This window comes from Camelus bactrianus, chromosome 33, assembly GCF_048773025.1.
Source record: "Camelus bactrianus isolate YW-2024 breed Bactrian camel chromosome 33, ASM4877302v1, whole genome shotgun sequence".
Classification (NCBI taxonomy): domain Eukaryota; kingdom Metazoa; phylum Chordata; class Mammalia; order Artiodactyla; family Camelidae; genus Camelus; species Camelus bactrianus.
Genome location: NC_133571.1, coordinates 10629695 through 10642588, shown reverse-complemented (window position 1 = coordinate 10642588; position 12894 = coordinate 10629695). Strand labels below are relative to the sequence as shown.

The 12894-nt window shown below is 41.1% G+C and overlaps 1 protein-coding gene across 5 annotated transcripts in view; it reads right to left on the bottom strand.

The window, feature by feature from the left end:
- LOC105067852 (NXPE family member 2) overlaps positions 1-12894 on the bottom strand; it is a 51218-nt gene that overhangs the window by 11041 nt on the left and 27283 nt on the right. The window contains exons 1-3 of one of the 5 annotated variants that reach the window (XM_010953518.3): positions 10860-11812; positions 8543-8648; positions 4514-5247 (exon numbers count right to left, since the gene is read on the bottom strand). In XM_010953518.3, the coding sequence (XP_010951820.2) occupies positions 4514-5247; positions 8543-8648; positions 10860-10885 (866 nt within the window). In that variant the 5' untranslated portion in view covers positions 10886-11812. Of the gene's footprint in view, positions 1-4513; positions 5248-5916; positions 6071-8542; positions 8649-9076; positions 10622-10643; positions 11813-12894 lie in introns of those variants that run through there. The other 4 variants (XM_045515671.2, XM_074357085.1, XM_045515672.2 and 1 more) reach the window with 4 other exon arrangements.

The window sequence follows — 12894 nt, the reverse complement described above, 5'->3', positions numbered from 1 at the left end:
GATATGGAAACAACCTAAGTGCTCATTGATGGATACATGGATAAAGAAAAATGTGGTTTATACACACAGTAGACTATTATTCAACCTTAAGAAAGAGAAAATATTGCTATTTGTGACAACGTGGATGGAACTGGAGGATGTTTTACTAACTGAAATAAACCTGATACAGAAAGACACATACTGCATGATCTCCATTTTATGTAGAATCTAAAAAAGTTGAACTCATAGAAAAAGAATGGTGGTTGCCAAGAGTTGGGGCTTGGGGAAATGGAGAGACATTGGTTAAAGGGTTCAAACCTTCAGTTAGAACATGGCTAAGTTCTGGGGAGCTAATGTTCAGCATGGTGAGTAGAGTTAATAATGTACTGTATACTTGAAATTTGCTAAGAAAATAGATATTAAGTGTCCTCACCACACACACAAAAATGCAAACTATGTGAGGTGGTCGCTATGTTGATCAGCTTGATTATCATAATCATTTTATAGCATGTATGTGTATCAGAATATCATCTTATGCACCTTAAATATATACAGTTTTTATTTGTCAATCATACCTCAAGCTGGAAAAAATTAGTTCTGGGATGGGGTCCACAAATTTGGATTTCTAACAAACTCTCAGGTGATGCTGAGGCTGCTGATCCAAGGGCATTAATTCAAGAATCATATCCTAGTTTGTTATAATGTTATATTGCTGCCCCTTTGGTTTATCCCACCTAAATACATCCTCCGTTCTGCCTGTTTTATTCCCTTACACAAAATCTTTCCATGACTTCCCATTGCCAACCTACAGGATAAGGACCAAGCTCCTTAACTGGCATAAAACCTGTAAGTGTCTGCTCCCCGAGCCTCATCTCCATGCACTCTCTTCCTTCCCAGATCCCTGAGGGGTCTATTTTTTGTACCCTGTTACCTCCTTGAGAGTAAAACTTAGGTCAATCTTAATTCACTACAGTGTTTCAAGGGCCTATCAAAATGAGCTCCACCTGAAGGTATAGATCTTACCAATGAAGATGGTCACTTTACTGCTCAATCCAATTCATTCCCTCAGAATGAAGTCCATCTGGGGGAAGGAAGGACTTCCAGGGCCATAGTCATAGAGACGTCTAAGAGGGACAAAGAAATGTATTTTCCAAAATTGAGAAGGATTGCCTGAATCTCTGGAAAGCACTTCTTTTAGGTCAAGAGAATAATATTTCCTTTATCAAGGGCACCAGAGGGGTGGAGGCTAGGGTGTCTGGACAGTGATGGCTGCATAGAGTGTTGGGACCATGGAAGACAGTGCTATAGCCCACTGGCTTTAGATGAAGGTATGTTGGGATTCCAATTCTGACTCTGCAACTTACTAGATGCACCCTACATTGGCCAAGCTATTTAATATGTCTATGCTTAAATTCCACAAAAGTAAAATGGGCAGGGTAATAGTCACTCCAGAGTATCTTACTGAGGATCCTCTTTGGTACAAATTAAAATTTGTCTCAGTAGAAAATTTGAACTTTTGAAACTTGAAACATTTATTCTCCCATATTTATTCCAGGTAAGGTTGAAGATGACAAAAGAGACCAATACCTGGCTACCTGGTAAATTTGGTTACCAAAGCCAAACTGTGATAGGACATTAAAATTAGGATTAAAAGCATATGCTCATGGTTTAAAGGCATTCATTTCAGTGTGTCTTAGTATTGAGTGTGTCTGTGTTATTACATTTCAGAAGATTAGAAACTTAACAGAAACAGAAAAAAAATTGTCAACAACTGTGTTGCCCGCATGATGTCTTGTCATGTGATAATTCCTTGTTTATTTTCCCATTGTGATTATCAATAAAACTCTTAAATTAAAAAAGAAAAAGATTTTAACTTTGAAGAAGTATCTGAGGAGGTAGCATCTGATTCTGCAGCCAAGGCTGGGAGAGAGAACTCTGGTTTACTACATTACAAATGAAAGAGAAACAGGCTTAGTCCCTGGACTTGTGGGAAAAACAGATGTCACAGAACCTGGCCTGGGCCTAAGAAGGGGCCCTAGAACTCAGTGATAAAATGATCTGTGAGAGTTCTTGGATCTTGAATCACTTACTAAGTCAACTATTCCTTGTGTATGCACTAAATCACCCTTGAGAAGATTCAGATCTCTACTTCCATGCAGTGGGGGTAAAAACAGACAGTTTGAATAGAGCAGAGCGTCCAGGAAGTAAATGTGTCATTTAGGAAGTAAAACAGGGTTAGGTAGATTATTGTCGTGAATATAGTCCACTTGAGAAGCACAATTAGACCCAAAATACAGATCTGCAGCTCTGCCAGACCAGGGACTTAGCATTTCTTGAGAGCAATCAGGAGAGTGTGCAAGAGAGCTCCTCCAACCCATGCTGCAATGAGAACCATCTCAAGAGGGAGCCAGTGTGGCCAACAGGGAATATGGACTCCGAACAGGTAGTCATTGCCCATAGCATTAAGATGTGGTTCTGAGACCTTCAAGATGGGAAGGTCTCTGTCTCTATGATTATGTCTCTTTTAGTTATCAGTAAAATATCATTTGAAAAAGTCCAGCTTCCTTTGGCTGAGCCATAGGATAAATTGATTTTTTTTTATACCTTGATCAGGAAAACAAGACATAAAGGTGACAAAGGAGTGGAAGGGAAATCTTGTAGCCAAGTAGGGTCCATTGTATCCTGCCTCCTGCCCTTGTGTCATCATAATGTTTGAATTGGATTTGAACTTGAGTTCCAGGATATTATGCCATCCAGCTTGCCCTTCTGAACCCACATTGGAAAACTAAGGCCCATCTACAGCAGCATTTACCAAATTATGGAACCAAAATCTCTTAACATGATCCATTAAATAATGTTCCATCGTTAAATAATTTGGGGGGATGTTTTGTGCTCTATCCCTCTTGAAAGAAGAAATATTAAAGTTAATGAGAAGGTTTGGTGCAAAGAAACCTACTCAATTATTTCCCCAGATTGTATAACACTTATTCTTCAACAGCTAAGAACCTTCTACATGTTAGCCATTGTGCTAGTCTTGTGAGACAAAATGGTGGCCCTCAATGGCTTCCTATCATACATAGATGGCCTCTCAGGCTCTACTTACCCACTGCCCTTCTTTCTCCCTCACTCATTGCATTCCAGCCTCATTGGTCCCCCTCATGGTTCCTGGAACATTCCAGAATGCTCTTGCTTCAGGTCCTATTCCCTTTCCTAGAAATGATATCCCCCCAAAACTCAAGAGGCTCACTTCCTTGCTTCATTTATGTGGCTGTTCAAACGACCCACCCTCAGGTTGGTGCTCAAGACAGGCCTTACCTGACCACTCTTTTAAAAGAGCATCCACCTTCACAGTCAAATCTCTTATTCTGATGACTTTCTGCTACAAATCTATTTGTTTATTTGTTTGTTGTCTTTCTACCCTACTAGACTACTGAATTCTTAACACCTAGAGCTGTACCTGGAATACAGAAAGGGCTAACTACTTATAAATTGAATGAATGAATGATGAAGAATGGTTAGTTACTATCTCAGAGAGCTTCCAATTTAGCAAGGGATACAATATACATATTTGAAAATTAATAGTGTAATAAATGTTATGATTGGGGAAGACTAGAATGCGATAGAAGAATATGAGACTAGCATTTTACCTAAACATAGGGGGAATAATGTTTACGTGAAGCCTTGTGAAATGCCAGAGTAGAGAGAGAGCATGATGTTTGTGAGATAGAAGTTCAGTTCAACGGACAGAGAGCAAGGCAGCATAAAGGTGAGTTAAGGCTTCCCTGCTAGGCAAGCCCTTGTAAACATACTGAAGAGCTTGGATTCCCTCCTTAGAGCAATAGGTTTTCAGCAAGGAAAAGTAAAAGTCATCTACATTTCACAAACTTTAGTCCGGGTGCAGTGTGGAGAGCAGATTGAAGGAAACGAGGCTGTGAGCAAGGAAACCATCTCCGGAGATTGTTGCAATAACCTACCTGAGGTATGATGATAATTTATACAAGGATAGAGGCAACAGAAATAGGGTGAAATGGCTGGGTTCAGAAGATATTTGGGAGGTACAATTCACAGGGTTTGGTGACTCATTTGTTATGAAGGGTGAAGTAGACTCAGTAATGATATTCACCTCCCCTTCCTTGGGTTTTTTGTTTGCTTGTTTGTTTGTGTTGTTTTGCCTAGCATCTATTAGCACTCTGTAGGACTGGTATTCCATGGAGTACACTCTTGAAAATACTGACCTCTAAAGAAATGACTGAATCTGGAAGCATTACAGACCATGGATTCCTTCACTGGTTATACTTCTTTTAGCAACAAGTGTAGCAACTATGAATAAAACCACAGTTGTAGAGGTAATCTGTATGGGGCCCTGTTAATATGCTACCATCTGCACTGACACCGAGTGACAGGTCTGATTATAATCTAATCAATATTCACTGACGTGATAAGGGAGCTTGATTAAGAAAAGTTATCAGGCAGAGTTGGTTCAAACCCAAGTCTCCCTCTTTGTATCAGTGCTTGTGTTTGGAGGTCTGTTTACCTGTGGAAAAGGCTCCATTCTTTCTTGCTAAGATAGGAAATGTTTGCATTCCTGGTGGTCATGTGGGTCAGTGCCTCACAGGGAACATGTGGAGGCCTCACGCAGTAGAAGGCTTCCTGGTCACGATAGTCCAGGTACTCACACAGCTCAGCATTGGAGTGTGGGGTCAGGCCGCACTGAGAGAAGACCTGGGAGGTGCCATTGGCAAACTGGCCTGTGAAGATCACCTTGTCATAGCCTTGGTTCCTTGCCCTCCAGAGAGCCGACACCCCTTCACTGGGGTGGATGAGCAGGAGAGACAGAGAGACCTTGCCCGCCCAGAACAGAGTGAAGCTGACCAGGTAGGTGCCATTGTTGAAGTCTGTCACCTTCCCTGAAGCGCCTGCCTTCAGGGCTGGGGAGGACATCCTGGCCCTCAGGAAATCCCCGCCATATTGCTTCCTGCGTCCCAAGTGGTCCCTCACTTCCAGCAGGACGTCTAGCTGGTCCCCCCTGCAGTATGTGTCTTGAGGGCTGAGGATGGTGGCTCTGCTCTGTTTGGCACTGGTGGTGGTGGTGATGTTGGTGAAGGGTCTGGGTGGCATCAACTGGTCTAGTTTCTCCATGATTCCTTTTATTCTCAGCTCAGTCTCTGTTGGTGAAGCTTCTAGATCCAGTAGAGTTTCTGGGAAGAAGGACTTTCTGAAGATATTCCAATGATTCAGATAGAGAGGGTTTCTCAAGCTGAATATGAACTGAAGTATTGAAGGAAAAGGGATATATTATCAGCAGATACTATGGCTTGCTTTAGTTTACACACACTTTAGTTCATGTAATCACATAACAGAAATGGATTCTAACTAATTTCCAGTTTTGGAATCACAGAATTGATTCCCATGAGATGTGATGGCCTCTGTTACCAGCTGCTGATTTCTTTTAGAAGTCTTTGGGCTTAAAAATTAGTCATATACAATAATTACATATTATTTAATGATTGGATTTTTTATTGAAATATAGTAAGGGGATGGGAAGGATAAATTTGGGAGTTCGAGAATAAATTTGGGAGTTCGGGATTAGCAAATGATTGGATTTTTAAGTGTTTCCCTTTACCATCTCCTCACTTGACTTATTTTTTTCTTTCTAAAAATCAAATAGCCATGTTATAGGCAATATGGAAAACAACATATTGTTTTTAGTGTGATCCTACCTAAGCTTTGCTGTCTTAATGGTATTTTTAAATTATTACATTCACTCTTTCTTTTTCCTTCCATGCATATATTTTATCGAGCTGTAATCATACTAAAAACATATACAGTATTTTTCAGTAAATTCTAAGATTTTCTGTTCTCTGTGATACATCTGACCAAATATCACTAATTACTACATAATCCTCCTCTTTTCAATAATTTTGTAGTCATTGGTACCTTCTACTCATTGACTGAAGATTTTGGAGAACTTGGCTTCTAGTCTTCTTCATCATTAAAATCCTTATATCCTCCTAGCAGACCTCAATGTCCAGGAGGCAACTCCTCCGATACCTAAGTTTCTTTGTTCCTTAACCTTCTCAGCTTTGGAGACCTAAAAAATCAGTCAGATGGCAATTCAACTTTCTGTCACTCAATTGTAATCACACCTTTTTTCCTACTTCCTATTTGCTTCTGTTAACTTGTTTCCATAAGAATTTAGATGTATTCAAGTATCTCGATATTAAAAACAAAACAAAAAAAACTGCTGTCTTAACTTTTGCTTATTCCCTAGTCCTACCCAGCTGAGTTTCCCGAGAGTTCTCTTCAATCACTTTCTTTTCTACCACTCACTTCTCAGACCAGCGCTTTTATTGTTCCTTGGGGCAGTATCATTAGTAACTTTTTCTTCTCACTCTATATATAGCTCACCCAAGGAACTGTCACAGACACCAGTGATTATGAGCTGCCATTTATATTCTGACGTTTCCTAAAACCATTTTTCTAAACCAAGTCTTTCTCAGATTCAAAGTTGTATATTCAACTTAGGATATACCAACAAATAAATATAGATAAAAATCCTTGCTCTTATGAAAGTCACCTTGTAGCAGGTCAAGATAGACAATACTAAAGGAACATAATAAGTAAATTGTATAATATTTTAGAAAGTGAAAACTAGTATTATTTTTAAAAAGTCGAGGGAAGGGAAATAGCTCAGTGGTAGAGCGTCTGCTTAGCATACACAAGGTCCTGTGTTCAATCCCCAGTACCTCCTTAAAAAAAACAAAAGTTAAACAGACTAAGGGAAATGCTAAGAGGCAGGGATGGAGCTGTTTCTAGTGTTAAATCAAGAAGATGACATCTGGGCAAAGACCTGAAGGAAGAGTATTCGCCATGTGAAAACCTTGAGGAACAACAGGCAGAGGGAAGGGCCAGTGCAAGAATGCCGTGGGCCAGGGTTTCTGTGCCCTCTAGTAAATGAGCCTGACCGAGACACCGTGCCAGGGAGTCTGGGCCCTGCCATGCTGCCACTGACAAGGGACATACCCACATTTTTATTTTAGAAATATAATCTCACACTCTTGAGCACAAAGATGATGTCCTATACCTGAGTTCAGCCCCACAATCTGTAGCCAACAAACGTTTAGCAGAATGAATGAGAGCAGGCTGAGACTGGAGGCAGGGAAATTAATTAGAAAACTGTTTCAACATGGTAGATGAGAAATGACAAAGAACTAGACTAAAGCAAGACTACAGGGATGGAGATAAAAGGAGAGATCTGAGAGGCATTTAGGAGGTAGAACTGATGAGACTTAGTGGCCGACTGCTTGTGCAGAGCGTTCTGGCTTGGCTGACTTGTGGGTGATGCCACAACCACCATGCAGGAGAGACAGGAGGAAGACAGGGAATTTGTTTCTACATGATTTTGTTTTGTTTTTGCCACAGAGGATGCTGAGGAAGAGGAAGAACTCAGTGTGCTTTTCTTTTGTTGATAAAACTGGTGGAACGGAGGCAGAGTTAACTCATAAACAGGGCACATTCAAGAGGGGACACAGAATAGGGTCTCGGCTCTGGGAGTAAGTAAGCAGACATTCTCAAACCTGAGTGGACGTAAGAATCAGCTGGGGCGCTTGTTACTCCTTCATCACTTCAGGCTCAAGCCCAGAGATTTCTATTTTAGTAACTCTGGAGTCAGGTCCGGGAACCTGCATTTTATACATGCATAAACATGGGTGTTCTGGGGCATAGAGTGTCCAGACCTCACTGTAAGAAACAGAAATATCAGTGGTGGATGGGACCTGAGCATATGAATTAAAGCACACATGCACGAACAAGAAGAGGATGGAAGGAAGAAATCTAGAGAATGTATATTTATGGAGAGGACTCACAGAGAGAAACCTTCTGAGCTGTGGTTTGAGAGTACTACCATTTATCAGTTCACAGCATAGTCTGAACATCCTAGACTTGTGGTCCTTCTTGTTTGGAGCTGGGAGTTTATATCAGACCAAGATGAGAAGCTTGAATGGCTAACCAAGGAGATGATCTGGGCTGCCATCTGTAAAAGCCGTTGGTGAAAGTTTTTGATCAGGACAAGAAGATGATGAAAGCAGAATTTCTGAAAGATTAGTTTTGTACTAAATGGTCAAGAAGAGGAGAAAGTTAAAGAAGATCTGTTCTTAAAAAAAAAAAGACTGCAGAAAGGGAAAAATCAAAAAACGCTAACTGAACTATGCAAAGAATAAGAAAACTCCTGTGAGGACGGTAGAGAACTGAATCTGAGATTTAATTGGATTGGAGTCTCAGAGGCTAACGTCGAAAAGAATGTTTAGGTAGGATGGTTAGCTATGCCAAATGCTACAGAGATGACTGCAAATCTACCTGCTGCTAAAAATAAAAACAAAAACAAAAACAAAAAGACCATAGAGTATATAATGTCAAAGGAATTAACGCTGAACAAAGGAGTCTCTCATCCGCATCTGTTGCTAAGATAAGGCACTGTTAACTTTTAATCCTCACATTGGTCAAGGTGAGCATTCGAAGTTACTGTGACCTTTTCTGAAATTTTGAAAAAGAAGACAATTCCTACCTTTGTGTGGTCCTTCGCAGAGAAGTAAATGACCCAGAAAGCTAAGACAGACGTCAGCATCAATAGTAATCTACGAGCTCGGGCATTTGGAAACAAAGCGAGGGTCCTAAGAGAGAAACAGGAGGGATCATCACACTTTAAGCCAAATAACCGTGACATTGCCCTGCACGTCTAGGTTCCTCCTCAGTACTTTTCCAGAAGACGGTTACGTTCTCTACAGCTGCTATCTGCTGGTTGCTCAGGACGTTCCTTTATATGTGCTATGAGGAATCAGAAACAGCTGTCCTCCCAGAAGCAGGGAGCTGAACTGGGTAAAGCAGATAAGAGCTCCTGGGTCCTGACTCTCAGATAAACTCTTCTGTTTGCAGTCACATTGGGGCTCGGAGACTTTTCTTAGCAACTGTTTACCCTCAAAAACATCTTTTTTTTCTGGTGTCCTCTAATGAATCCTGGTCTCTAAATCTCTCCCGAACACACACATACACACACACACTCACGCAGACTCACACACATGCACACACACACATGTGTTACCTGGTGTCCTCTTTCCCTGGTCTCACCTGCCCCGGTAGCTGCCTTCGAAGGCTCCCTTTTGTTTTCTTAGGCAGCCTGTTCCCACCTCAGGTTTCTTTTTAATTGAAGTCTGGTCAGTTTCCAATGTTGTGTCAGTTTCTGGTGTACAGCGTCATGTCTCGGTCATACACATACATGCTATATTTGTTTTCATATTTTTTCATTATAGGTTACTACAAGATCTTGAATATAGTTCTCTGCGCTATACAGAAAAAACTTGTTGTACACCTATTTTATATATAGTAGTTAGTTTCTGCAAATCTCGAACTCCCAATTTATCCCTTCCCACCCCTTTACCCACCTGGTACCCAAAGTTTTTTTTCTATGTCTGTGAGTCTGTTTCTGTTTTGTGGATAAGTTCATTAGTGTCTTTCTTTTTTCTCCCTTTCTTTCTTTCTTTCTTTCTTTCTTTCTTTCTTTCTTTCTTTCTTTCTTTCTTTCTTTCTTTAGATTCCACATATAAGTGACATAGTATGGTATTTTTCTTTCTCTTTCTGACTTACTTCACTTAGAATGACAATCTCCAGGTCCATCCAGTGTTTTGTAAATAAGTTCATTTGTGCAAAGAAAGACTTATTTTGTTCATGTGTTTTACACTACTGTCGGCCTTCTCCAGGTTTTCCAGGTGGTTCTAGGAATGCTGCGAATTTCCTGGCTATTTGAAACTTTGTTTTTCCAGTTTTAACATTTTGAAATTGGTTTTGGGTGACTTCTAGCTACAAAGCATTTGGTGTCAAACACTGGCTTCCTGAGGATGGGTAGGGAGTTTAGGGAGCGGGGCTGAGATTTCACATTATTTTAGCGTTCAGATGCAGCCTGAAAAATTTTAAAGTAATTTCATGTGGATTAAATCCTAAATCTAGTTTAGGTTTGAAGAATATAGTTAAAGATTTCCTGTGGTTAATACCGGTTTTTGAGAAAAACATGACGTACTAAATTACTAGAAGCCCCTTGGGAATGGCGTGCTACAGACCTTTGATAAAAACAGCTCTAAAATTACACATGGGAATGGTCATTGCTGTGGGAATGAAAACAGATAAACTACTTAAATGTGTTAGCACGTGTCCATATTTCTGGAGAAATTAGATATTATTTAGTTGATAGTGAGAGAATGACAATTTTATGAGTAAGAATTCATATGTATTACTTATTATTTTAACACATATTTAAAGGAGAGTCTGATTTGTGCTGAGTATTGTTTTTAAAATTGGGGGTCCACCCAGGATGTGGACATATCCCTGCTCTCCACCTCAGGTTTTTAATCGCCTCATGCTAAAGTAGTTGAGAAACATTGCCGTATTTTTTAAAGAAGGTCATTGTTGAGTGGCCAGAATTTTTGTTTTAGTTTTGCAAACCCAGAATCCCAAAAGTATGTGGCAAAGAGCTAAATTATGGCAGTTTCCCAAACTTCTTTTGCCCAGGACCCATCGTAAGAAAATCATATCAAATCTCATTTCAGGTTGTGCACACACACATGCACACACACACAAACACGAAACACACACGAGTTTCATAAAACAATACTTACCTTTACTGCATGCAAGGTGCTATGATATTCTCTAGTTATTCTGTTTTTCTCTGTGCTGCTCTGTTTCAATTTTAAAGCATTTTTCATGCTCGGATGAAATAATTTTACTATCCCCTAAAGGGTAGCAATGCACCATTTGAAAAGAACTGATTAGTCTGTGGTTCTGCCTCCTGCCCCACCGCGAAACCTGCAAATAAGAGTTGGATGGTACCGCACCTCTGGATAAGTATCTCCTCCATCATATTCCTTGTTTTCTAGCCAGTATAGCAGCTGTCCAGACTTTCTTTGGTCAAATCAGCCTTTGCATTTATTTTGGGGCTGGAATTTCCCTATCAGCTTCACTGATCAAAAGCTTAAATTTCGTTTGTGGCCAGGGCGCGCCAGTTGTAAACACAGCCCTTCCTGGTGGTGACCTGCCCACTGCTCACTCCACAGAGCCAGAGAAAGAAGCCAAGAGGAAGTTCACTTCAGAGAATGGACACATCTAATAACAGCCCGAGGTCACCTTTGCTTGAGGCCAAACATACTTATGTATGTAGTGGACTTCCCTTACTCATGCCCTCATGTCGCTGTCATGTGGGATTAGTCACGTCCACTGTAACCGGAGAAGGATCTCGAAAACTGGAAGGAAGGAGAGCCTTGTCAGAAGCCCTTGTCCACAGTTCCTCAATGACTGAGATTCTATTTGACTCGTTCCTCTCAATATTTGGCGTGCCTTCTTTGACAACTCTTTCCCTTGCTCTACCCAGCAGCATCCATTAAGCGCTCCAACAAAGATATTTTAAATTAAATCTCAGGTCATAAGGGGAGGACCCATCGGTCTGAATCCTGCTGCAACATGCGCCCATAGCAGGGTAAGAGAGAGTCCAAACTATGTGGACGTGGGGGTCACACCATCACTTAAAGGTACAAGATCTTGTGGTAGCTCACAGTGAAAAAGAAGGCAACAATGAATATATGTATGTTCATGTATGACTGAAAAATTGTGCTCTACACTGGAAATTGACACAACATTGTAAACTGACTATAACTCAATAACAAAAAAGAATAAAATAAATAAAGGTGGTTAAAGGATCGCGGTGCAACTACCCAGCAGGTGGCCTGTCACCACCAGCCATACTCAAATTTGCATTGCTCTGCACGGAGACATCCACAGAGATACGTATATAGATACACACGTGTGTATTTCATGTACATGATATATGCGTGTACATGTAGCATTTGCTTGTATCTGTACCAATCTGCCCAGGCACATAGCTGTATAACTGTATGGCTATCAGGGCTGTAGTCACAGCATGCAGGAATTGGTGCAGAGATTTAGTAGGTAATAACTATAATAACTAAAAGAATGTATTGAAAGAAAAGAGACGTCGCTCCCACCGAGCCTTCCCCGCCCTTTAGAAGGCACATTCTTCTCTACTGCCTTGTACTACGGGATTGTGACAGTTATGCTAGTGGGTCCAGGATTCTTCAACTAAACCCTGAAAGGCTCCTCTCTTGCGTGGAACTAAATGAAGACACTTGGCTCCCTAAATCCTTGCTGATTGATGTGTGTTCTGAGCCACAGCATAATTACCACAGCCGTGTAGACAACAGCCCAGTAAACAAATGCTTTGTTCCCCCAAAACGTATAATTAACACACTTTGTTTTCATAAGAGTTGCTGAGTCAGTCGGGACCGCTGCTACCACCCCCATGTAACCAAGAGCCCGGGGCACAGAGAGGGGCCACAAAGCTGGCCTGAGGCCACGATGTCGTCAGCGGCTGGGCGGAGGCCAGAGCTCCCGGCCCTTGACTTGTGTGGGCCTGCAGCCCCCAGGAATGGGCCAGGTGGGCTCAGGGTTGTGGCTCCCCAGCTTGGAGACTGATTTGAGAGGAAATCAATGTCACGAAGAGGAGCTGGTTTTTGGTTGAAGTGACACAGTCTTGACTTTTGCTTCTCAAATTAAAATTATTTTAGCCAGTGGTGTGGGGAGTAGGAGGCCACATGTGCGGGGGAGGGGGGTCCCAGGTTGTAAACAGTACGCTTTTCTATAGTGTTAATTTTTGAGCAGCTTTTTGTGTTCCTGTGGGCCATCTGCATTTCCTCTTTTGGAAGAATGTCTGTTCAGTTCTGCTGCACATATTTTAAATGGGCTGTTTGTTTGCTTTTTAATTGAACTACAGTTTATTTAAAATGTTGTATTAATTTCTCTGGTGTACAGCATGGATGGTCTTAGAGAGCATTATGCTGAGTGAAATAAGTCAGAGAC